The following is a 10,759-nucleotide window of genomic DNA, read 5'->3' as shown; positions in this document are numbered from 1 at the left end:
ATGCTTGTTATCAAAGCAAAATGATCACTAGACCATCACCAATGAAGGTTGGCATTGAATCCCCTGCTTTTTTAGAACGTATTCATGTGGATATATGTGGACCTATTCACCCACCAAGTGGGTTGTTTAGATATTTTATGGTCCTAATAGATGCATCTTCAAGATGGTCTCATGTGTGCCTACTATCATCTCGCAACCTGACGTTTGCAAAGCTATTAGCCCAAATAATTCGATTAAGGGCACAATTCTCAGATTATCCTATAAAGGTTATTCGCCTTGATAATACTGGAGAATTCTCATCTCAAGCTTTTGATGATTACTGTATATCAGTTGGGATAAAAGTTGAACATCCTGTAGCTTATGTTCATACTCAAAATGACCTTGCAGATTCATTTATTAAACGCCTACAATTGATAGCAAGACCACTACTTATGAAAACAAATTTGCCCACTACTGTTTGGAGCCATGCTATCTTGCATGCAACATTACTTATCCGTCTCAGACCGACACATTATAATAAATATTCTCCGTCACAATTAATTTTTGGTCATGAACCAAATATTGCCCATCTACGAATTTTTGGATGTGTTGTATATGTGCCAGTAGCACCACCACAACGCAGTAAGATGGGCCCGCAGAAAAGGTTAGGAATATATATTGGGTTTGAATTACCCTCTATTATTCGCTATCTTGAACCATTGACGGGAGATTTATTTACTGCTCGATTTGTAGATTGTCGGTTTGATGAAACAAATTTTCCACAATTAGGAGGGAGAGAAAAAGGAAATCAAAAGAGAAATTATGTGAAAAGTTTCATCATTATCTCATTTTGATCCATGTACCCCTATATGTAATCAGGAGGTCGAGAATATCATCCATTTACAAAATATAATAAATCAAATGCCATACGCGTTTACTGATGTGAAAAGGATAAATAAGTCACATATTCCTGCAGAGAATGTGCATATCCGAATTGATGTCCCAGCAGGACCATCTACTAGAATGAGCGATAGTGAACCTAAAGCACGCCTGAAGCGTGGTATGCCTTTGGGTTCTAAGGATCGAAATCCTCGAAAAGGAAAATCGACAATGATCAAAACGATACTATGAAGGGATCCCCTAAAGAGACCCAAGATCTGATTAGTTCTCAGATTCCTGAAGAAATCAATGAACCCGAAATTCAAGTGAGTGAGAAACTTTTAATAAGTTCTACTAGTGAATGGATTAATTTAAATCGATCTGAAATAGTGGTGGATAATATTTTTGCATATAATATTGCACTTAACATTATGCAAGATAGTGAGGATCTTGAACCCCGATCTGTCGAAGAATATCAACAAAGATCTGATTGGCCAAAATGGCAAGTAGGGGTGCTTATCGGGCAGATCGAACTGATAATTATACTTAACGGTTCAGCTTAACGGTTCTCGGATTATAAATGTAGTAAACCGCTAGCCATCCAATAAGACAACTGGCGGATTGGTATGAGATTAATAATTATCGGGCAGTTATCAGGCGGCTTATCGACTAAACCAATTATTTTTTGAACAATCATTCAATCAATACCAAGGCTACACATACTGTCATTACACATATTAACCAAATTTGTAAAACCAGAAAAGCACATTCATTCAGTAATTAGTCAAACTTCCAAAAGGATATTCGTTCATAATCAATCAAAAGGCAAAAGCTTCGGATTTCGCCCTCAAAGCTCTGACGCTTAACTTAGCTAGAAGCTGTAATTCGATTCTATAATATGCAAATAGACAAAGGTACAATATGTGGGGAAAATCAATATTCATATAAAACTGGGCAACCACCTGTAATTGAATCAAGAAGTTGGAAAAATAATAGTAATATACAAATAACGATATGAAGGAAAGACAAATAACAATGGTACTTTATATACATAGGGGTAAAAGTATAAATATAAAAATTATTAACGGGTTAACGGTTTACCCATAAGAAAATTGAGTAATCCGCCCCCAAACCGTTAAGCCGTTAATTATAAAATCTCAATCTGTTCCCCATCCATTACCCCAATAATCCGATACCAATAAGCTATCAGTTCGGTTCGGTTAACAGTTTCGGTTCGGTTTTGAACAACCCTAATGGCAAGAGACAATTCAATCAGAATTGGACGCACTTGCTAAAAGAGAGGTCTTTGGACCAGTAGTCCAAATTCCTGCTGGTATAAAACCAGTTGGTCATAAATAGGTTTTTGTGCGAAAAAGGAATGATAAAAATGAAATTGAAAGATTCAAAGCTCGCCTAGTTGCACAAGGAGTCTCACAACGACCTGGAGTCGATTTTGATGAAACATAATCACCTGTTATGGATGCCATAACATTTCGATATCTCATCAATTTAACACTACATGAAAAGCTTGAAATACATCTAATGGATGTAGTTACAACTTATCTCTACAATTCACTTGATGATGAAATTTATATGAAAATCTCCAAAGGATTTAAAATGCCTGAAGCAAATTCAAAATCTCGAGAAATATATTCAATCAGATTATACTTGCTGGGCGTATATGGTATAATCGCCTTAGTGAATATTTGCTGAAAGAGGGTTACATAAATGATGTTATTTGTCCATGTATTTTTATAAAGAAAATGGCATCAAAATTTGTTATACTTGCTGTTTATGTTGATGACATAAATCTTGTTGTAACTCCAGAAGAGCTCCAAAAGGCAATTGAATATCTTAAGAAAGAATTTGAGATGAAAGATCTTGGAAAGACAAAACTTTATCTTGGTCTGCAAATTGAACATTTAGCAGACGAGATCTTTACCCATCAATCTGCCTATACAGAAAGGGACTTAAAACGCTTTTATATGGACAAAGCGCACCAATTGAGTACACCAATGGTTGTTCGATCACTTGAAGTGAATAAGGATTTGTTCTGACCTCTAGAAGAGGATGAAGAACTCCTTGGTCCCGAAATACCTTATCTTAGTGCAATTTGGTGCACTTATGTATCTCGCTAATGCTACAAGGCCTGACATAGCATTTTATGTTAATTTACTAGCAAGATATAGCTATTCTCCTACACAGAGACATTGTAACGGGATTAAGCATATATTGGAATATCTAAAGGGAACACTTGATATGTGTTTATTTTATTCTAACAAAGGTAGTGCAGAGCTTGTTGGTTATGCAAATGCAAGTTATTTATCTGATCCACATAAAGCTCAATCTCAAATCGGGTACGTATTTACATGTGGAGGTACTGTCATACCATGACGCTCTACAAAGAAATCTATTGTTGCTACTTCTTCAAATCATGATGAGATAATGGCTATTCATGAAGCAAGTAGGGAATGCGTATGGTTGAGATCAATGATTCAATTTATTCAAGAAAAATGTGGTTTGGAATGTGATAAATGATCCACAATTTTATACGAAGACAATGATGCATGCATAGCCCAATTAAAGGGAGAGTTTATAAAAGGAGATAGAACGAAACACATTTCACCAAATTATTCCACACATGATCTTCAGAAAAAATGATGACATCATGATGTGCAACAAATCCGTTCAAGTAACAATCCGACAAATTTATTCACTAAATATTTGCCAACTTCAACTTTTGAGAAGATGGTATACAAGATTGGAATGCAGAGACTCAAATATTTGAAACAAGATTTTTATGAGGGGGAGTAAAATACGTGCTATACTCTTTTTTTTTTCTTACTAAGGTTTTCCCACAGGGTTTTTCTTATAAGGTTTTTAATGAGACAACTAGTTATGCATATTACTAAATATGTGTACTCTTTTTCCTTCACTAGGATTTTTTTCCACGGAGTTTTTCATAATAAAGTTTTAATGAGGCACATTATCTTTTAAATAAACATCATAGGAGGAGTGTTATAAATATATTATATTATGGATGTTCATTTAGTACTCCGTTGTAAATAAGCTTCCTGAATAAACTTATCTATATGAGACTCCGCCGTAAATATGTTTATCTATTTAGTACTCTATTGAAAATAAGCCTCCTAAAAGAAACTTATCCTTTCGGTACTCCGTTATGGATAAATATCACCTCCGGTAGAAGATTATCTATATCTAGTCCAATGAGCTTATCCTTTCAATACTCCGTTATGGATAAATATTATCCCGGTTGAAGATTATCTATATCTAGTATAATAGCAACTTACACATCAGCTTGCAGAAGCAACTTACACAACAACTTCCTTTCTTCTATAAATAAAAGAGATTTCAGTTCATTATGTACATAAGTTTAAAGTTTGAATAATATATCAGTTTATGTATTTTGCTTATGTTTACTTTATAAAGCTTTATTTCATGTACTCTATTCTTACTAGAAATATAATTTAAAAAATTGTAGTACTCTACTTTTGGAGCCTCTTCGGAGTTGAGTGTTGTAAAACATGCTATTTTATTTCTTATTTAAATCACTCCTGTCGGGAAACAACCTTTAAATCTGTTAACTGAATTCCACCATCTAGTCATTGGAAAACAATCTCACATTCATCAAATTGAAAGTTAGTTGGTTGGATTTGAAGGAAAACAGCCGCAATCTCCTCTCTAATCCTCAAATCGCACAACGTCAGGTATGAAATCCCCGAACTCTTCTCTGTATTACAAAATTTATGAAGTGAATATTTTTCCTAATCACAACATCTATGCATATTAGAAGGAAAATAATCAGGCAAACTTATTTCCCATAAGATGTTTGCTCAATTGCCTAAATGAGTCCCTTTGCTGTGTGAATGATCTTTTAGTGGAATTCTGAATCAGTATGGTTGAGATCTATTTGTTTACATTGTTAAATGGGGAATCATGATACAGTTTGAGTGTAATTGAGATCAGTTGTACTGAGCCTTAAAAGAATCTTAACAACTGAACTTTTTTTTTCGTGCTTTGAAATCTGAAAAATTGAACTTCGAGTAGGTGAATTTTGTGCATGATTTTTTGTAAACTTTCATAAGAAGGTACAATACTCTAAGATGGGGGTGAGGTTTGGTGTATTTTCTGATGTGAATTCTCTCATTGTGTGAAGTTTCCTTTCCTGAAATTCTGAATTATTAGTATCGACTTGTTAGATTGCAGTGATAGTAGGGCATAATTGGGAGTGACCTCCTAGCTGTTAGAAATATCTGTCGTAAAATTTGATGGTTTGCCGTCTAAAAAGTTTTGCGATGCATGTATTTCTGATGGTCTCTTTCCCGCCGATAATTCATATACTCTTCTGATGACTTTTCGGCAGATATGACCGTAAGAATTTCGTGTAATTCCAATATTGTTGCTCAACCTAGATTGGCCGTCGGAATTTCGCGTACTTCCAGTAGTGTTGCTCAACTTAGACGTCAAGTTAAGAGGGGAGAAGTATACCCTCAATTCTCTATGTTATGAAAGAATTTTAAGTACTTGCTCAAGATGCAATAAGTTTAAGTTGCATCTTGATCTTCTTTAATCTCCTATGACATCTTTCATGTCAATCCTTCCTTATGGAGATTTGACACAAAAATCGAAGCTAATCAATATCCTAATTATAATTACAACAACAACAACAACAACAACAATAACAACAATTACTATGCCTCAGTCCCAATCAAGATCCTAACTGTAGCAGATTTATTAAAAGAACTGGGCAAATAGATTTAACAAAAGGAAAAGTCCCGCCTTGCCTACAAATAGATGTTATGAATCAAACCAAACTATAGCCTATTTGAGGCTAAATATTATTGCAAACATTTGTTACACACGAGATGATTTGGAAGAGAAGATTCTTATAAGAATTTGCTCAACATGCAAGAAGTTGAGTCTTGATCGTGTTTAACCTCGCTACAACATCTTTCATGTCAATCCTTCCTTTAGGAGATTTAACACAACAATCTATTGCCACTTTCATGATGGAAACCACACAGTCTAACTTTTTCATTAAGTGATTATCCTGTGGCTTTATTAAGTTGGCATCGACAATTTCCATTACTGCATGTGAGAATGAGTTGCTCACCCATTGCTTCAAGCTAAGATCTTCATCAAACATTTCATCATTAGGCTTTGTCCTTGTAAATGTTTCCATTAACATGATTCCATAACTATAAACATCGCCTTTTGTTGACACCAATCCCTCTAGTCCATACTCTGTAATCAGTCAATTTTTAAATTCAGCATTTACCGGTGGGAAAGAGAAATATTCAAAAGCAATTAACAGATTGCTTACCTGGTGCAATATAACCTAATGTAGCTAAAGTTTTTGTGAATGAAGCACTCTCATCGTCAGAAAGCAGTTTTGAAATGCCAAAGTCACTTAGGTGGGCAACCATGTCCTCATCCAACAAGATGTTACTAGGCTTCAAATCACAGTGAATCACGGGCAATGAGCAGCCATGGTGGAGATATTCCAAGGCACATGCCACATCTATCATTATACCTAGTCTATGCTTGATGTCTAAGAAGTAGTTGTGCGAATACAACCACTTATCCAGGCTCCCGTTAGGCATGTACTCAAGTATCAAAGCCTTAAATTCATGGTTGGAACAACTAGTGATGACTTTGGTGAGATTCCTATGGAGAATGTTGCGCAAAACTTGGCATTCTGTATCAAAATTCCTAAATGCTGCTTGCAATTGCAGATTGAACACTTTAGCTGCAATAGGAGTCCCATCTCTGAGGATGCCTTTGTAAACAGAGCTGAAGCTCCCAGAACCAATCAAATTGCTCTCGTTGAGCGAATCAGTTGCTTGGAGCAATTCATAGTATGAAATTCGTTCTCTTGTTGAGACGTCATACGATGATTCAGCTGTTTGCTGAGGATCAAGTTTTTTGCCTCTTATGTACCTTATCCATACAAGCACAAACGCGATAGGCATTAATACAACAAGTGGAATTCCGATCAGTAGAATTAGAACAAGTACTTTTTTCCTCTTGGATCTATGCTTTGCAGTATTAGTGGGGCATGGCAGAACACGAAATCTCGGAGAACCACAAAATGCTTCATTGAACATGAAAGACTGACTGGAGAGGTTCTTGAACGGACCGCCCGAGGGGATTTCACCAACCAACTTGTTGAAAGAAACATCAAAATACTTAAGATTTTGAAGCTTCTCCAATGACTTTGGAATTAATCCTGAAACATTGTTATGAGAAAGGTCTAGAAATTCCAAAGCCGACATGCTGCTCATTGAGTCAGGTATTGATCCTTGCAATTTATTGTCTCTCAAAGACAGGTGTATTAGATTTTGCAAGCTACCAATTCCTCCAGGAATGCCATTTGAGAGTGTATTCATTGATAGATCAATATATATCACGGCTTTTAGATTTCCGATTTCCGGAGGTAAAGAGCCACCCAAGTTGTTTGAAGATAAGTCTAGCTTCAAGAGATTTATTAGGTTCCCTATGCTTGCTGGTATGTCTGAACGGTATTTGTTGGAACCTAGAAATAACTCCTGAAGGGAAGTTAAGTTCCCTATACAATTAGGAAGAGATCCTGAAAGTTGATTTTGGGTCAAGTGTAAATAACCCAAGTTCTGCAATTTACATAGATCGATTTGAGTAAATCCAGAAAGTTTATTGTGACTCAACTTACAACTCTGAAGGAATCTCAAGTTGCTAATTGTTGTGGGAATTGATCCAGCTAAGCCATTTTCAGAAAGATCAAGCTCTAATAAGCTACTTAAGTTCCCAATTCCTTTTGGAAGTTCCCCTTTAATTCTGCAATCAGTAGCTCTAAACCTTAGAAGAGAAGTGACAGAAAGGTTCCCTAGTGAGGCTGGAAGCACACCATATAGAGGGTTTGAAGATAGAAAAAGAAATTTTAAATCTCTACAATTTGACAAGGAAGTCAAGAAGCTTAACCTAGTGTCGCTCATTAAATTGTTTACATCCAAGCCTAGGGACTGTATACGAGTCAAAAGACCGAGGGAGTTGGGAATCAAACCGGTGAGTCTATTGAAAGAAAGGTCTAGACTAGTCAGTTTGGAACAATTGGAGAGAGAATGAGGTATAGTCCCAGAAAGATTTAAGTTGCTCAGACGAAGAACTTCAATGTTGGGTAACGTAGAACCTATGTCTAATGGGAGGGTTCCTGTCAGATTATTGAATATAAGTTGAATCTCTCTCATCCCTGATATGTTGAAGATCTCCATTGGTATTGAACCAGTAAACTTGTTGAAACTCAGATCAAACAACTCAATGAGATTGCTTACTTCTTTTGGTATTTCACCTGCCAATGTATATATGTATGTATAATTAGTAATTAAGATTTAAGGAATATCTTGCTAGTAATGATTTAACGTAGTTTGTTAAGTTCACTCTAGCAAGCTATATAATAGCTGCAATATCTTAGTAATTAATTTCCATACCCCTTTTGACTACGTACATACCTGTAAGCATATTGTCAGCAAGATCTAGAATTTGCAATTTGGTCAAATTGCCAACCTCCCTTGGAAAGGATCCAATAAGATTGTTGTGAGCTAGTACCAAAACCTGCAGCGAGGAGATATTGAATGTGGAGACTGGGATTCGACCAGAAATATGGTTTGTCTCCAGCCCTAAAATCACCAAATTATTAAGAATCCCGATTTCACTATGTATGGGTCCATCAAACTTGTTATAAGATAAAGACAATAGTTGAAGGTTTGAACAGTTTGGCAAGCTTAGAGGCATATGACCGCGTAGCTCGTTCTTACTTAGATAAAGCTTTTCGAGCATTGGAATATAATCACACATGGCAGCAGGTAGATTTCCTGATAAGGTATTTTTTGTAAATGCAATGACTTCAATTCCAGAAATGTTGAAGATCGAGAATGGTATAGAACCTGTAAGTTGATTTGATTCTATTGACAATATTTTTAGGGTTTGAAGTCTTCCAATCTCTTCTGGGATGTTTCCTTCAAGGAAATTTTGAGAAAGTTCTAAAGTCATCAACATTGAGGCATTCGAGAGAGACAGAGGGATAGAACCGGTAAACTTGTTTCCACCTAAACTTAAAAACCTTAGATTTTCAATATTTCCAATCTCTTCTGGGATGTGGCCCTCTAAGGAATTGCATGTCAAATCCAAAGTTTGAAGCGTGGAAATATTAGAAAATAAAGAGGGGATGGAACCACTAAAACTATTATTCCTTAGAGTTAGAACTTGAAGTTGGTGTAAGACCCCGAACCAGGAAGGAACCTCCCCGCTAAAGTTGTTAAAACCAAGTCTAACAAACCTTAACCGATGCAAACGTGCCATTTCTTGAGGCAAATTGCCATAGAAATTGTTGCTACCCAAGTCGAGAGAAACAAGAAATGTGAGATTTCCGAAATTAGGGGGAATTCTGCCTGTAAGAGCCATGTTGGAAATGTTCAATGACTTCACTCTATGGTGGCGAGGACCACATGTGACTCCAATCCAATCGGAAATAGGAGTGGCTGGAGACCAACTTTCATATAACAAGTGAAAAGGATCTGCAATGATTTGGGATTTCAAAGAAAGAAGAGCTAATTGATCAGTGGTAATGTTGGTGTGACTCATGGCTAAACTAGCCACAACCAAGTGAAAGAACAAGAGAAAAGAGGTGAAGGCTTTCTCCATTAGTACTTTAGAAATTAGAAAGAAGTAGGCGTGGCTATGTACAATGGGCAATGAGACTTTAAATATAAGTTGATCTCCTTGGTATCTTCTGCGGATGTTTTAGTTCTCGTTATCCTCTCCTTATTTAGCAACCACAGCAATCCTTTTCCTTGAGTGTCCCCAAAGACTTGACTCTAAACTCTTGTTGGAGTAAGTAGAGGTGCAAAGTCTGGCTATGCATTATTCTCAATCGTCCTCACACGGAAAAGAAATTAAATTGGACAATACCGGGTGGGGGTGGGGTGAGGAATAAAGAAAGAAGAGTTCAGAATGATATAACACCAAAGATTTCATTAGCTTTTTCGATATTGCTTACTAAATTTCGAAAAGGAGGAGGATAATTATATTATACCTTAGAAGATGTTTTTATTTTGTTCATTTTTCCAGAAGTACGTTGAAGCTTAAATCCACTGCATGCACGGTTCTTAATAGAAATTTATAAGATGTAAGTTTGATGACCACTTAATCATTTCAGATTCCAGACAAAGAGACCACAAGTTTTTGCTTCTAATCTAATTAAAGAAAGCATCAGTTGGTTCCCCAATATTATCGAGTTAAGAAAAGGACTGTCAGTGAGATGATACATGGACTAGTAGAAAATTTTAAGAGGGTATTGTGCATCAGGCTCAAGAAACTATGATTTCCCTAATAATCGAGTTTAACAAGCACGTAGTTATCTTTTGAATGACTAGATAGTTGTATAAATTAAAGGGATCTCCGTATTTAACAAGCACATCAACCCCCTTTCTTTGAGAGGTCCCAACTCCCAAAGACTTGACTGATGTGAGTAAGGTCTTGCTTTTTATGTTTTCTTTTCAAAGAGAAAGACTTTGATCAAATCCAAGTCTTCTTCCGCAAAAGCAGTCTGGAAACTTGGTGTTATTCAAAGAACCTTCAAACACAATGGGATGAATATGTACGTTGGGCGTATCCGAAGAGTACATCGGTCCCTTAATGTGCAAGTCTTGCGAGACGAGAGCTCCAGGCGTCTGCCAGAGGCGGATTTAGGATATGAGGTTTACAAGAGTTACTAGGTTTCCGAGAACCCATATTCGATGCTCTAGGTCAGGCCCTGGCGTCTCCAATGACGTTGTACGAGTGCCTAATTACCCGGTGCGAGCACTGATTCTTATTTTTTTAAAAACATTGATCTATGTTCGTTGTT

The 10,759-nt window shown here is 36.4% G+C and overlaps 1 protein-coding gene across 1 annotated transcript; it reads right to left on the bottom strand.

Annotated features, from left to right (window-relative positions):
* Window positions 1-5,589: 5,589 nt before the first annotated feature.
* Window positions 5,590-9,687, bottom strand: LOC107794844 (uncharacterized). Its single transcript, XM_016617383.2, has 3 exons — window positions 8,364-9,687; window positions 6,203-8,203; window positions 5,590-6,123 (listed from the first exon to the last, which is right to left on the bottom strand). Exons 1-3 carry the CDS (start codon window positions 9,553-9,555, stop codon window positions 5,780-5,782), a joined length of 3,537 nt encoding a protein of 1,178 aa, XP_016472869.1. The 5' UTR covers window positions 9,556-9,687; the 3' UTR covers window positions 5,590-5,779.
* Window positions 9,688-10,759: the final 1,072 nt, after the last annotated feature.

This window comes from Nicotiana tabacum, chromosome 15 (genome assembly GCF_000715075.1).
Source record: "Nicotiana tabacum cultivar K326 chromosome 15, ASM71507v2, whole genome shotgun sequence".
NCBI lineage: Eukaryota > Viridiplantae > Streptophyta > Magnoliopsida > Solanales > Solanaceae > Nicotiana > Nicotiana tabacum.
This window is presented reverse-complemented; position numbering and strand designations above follow the sequence as displayed.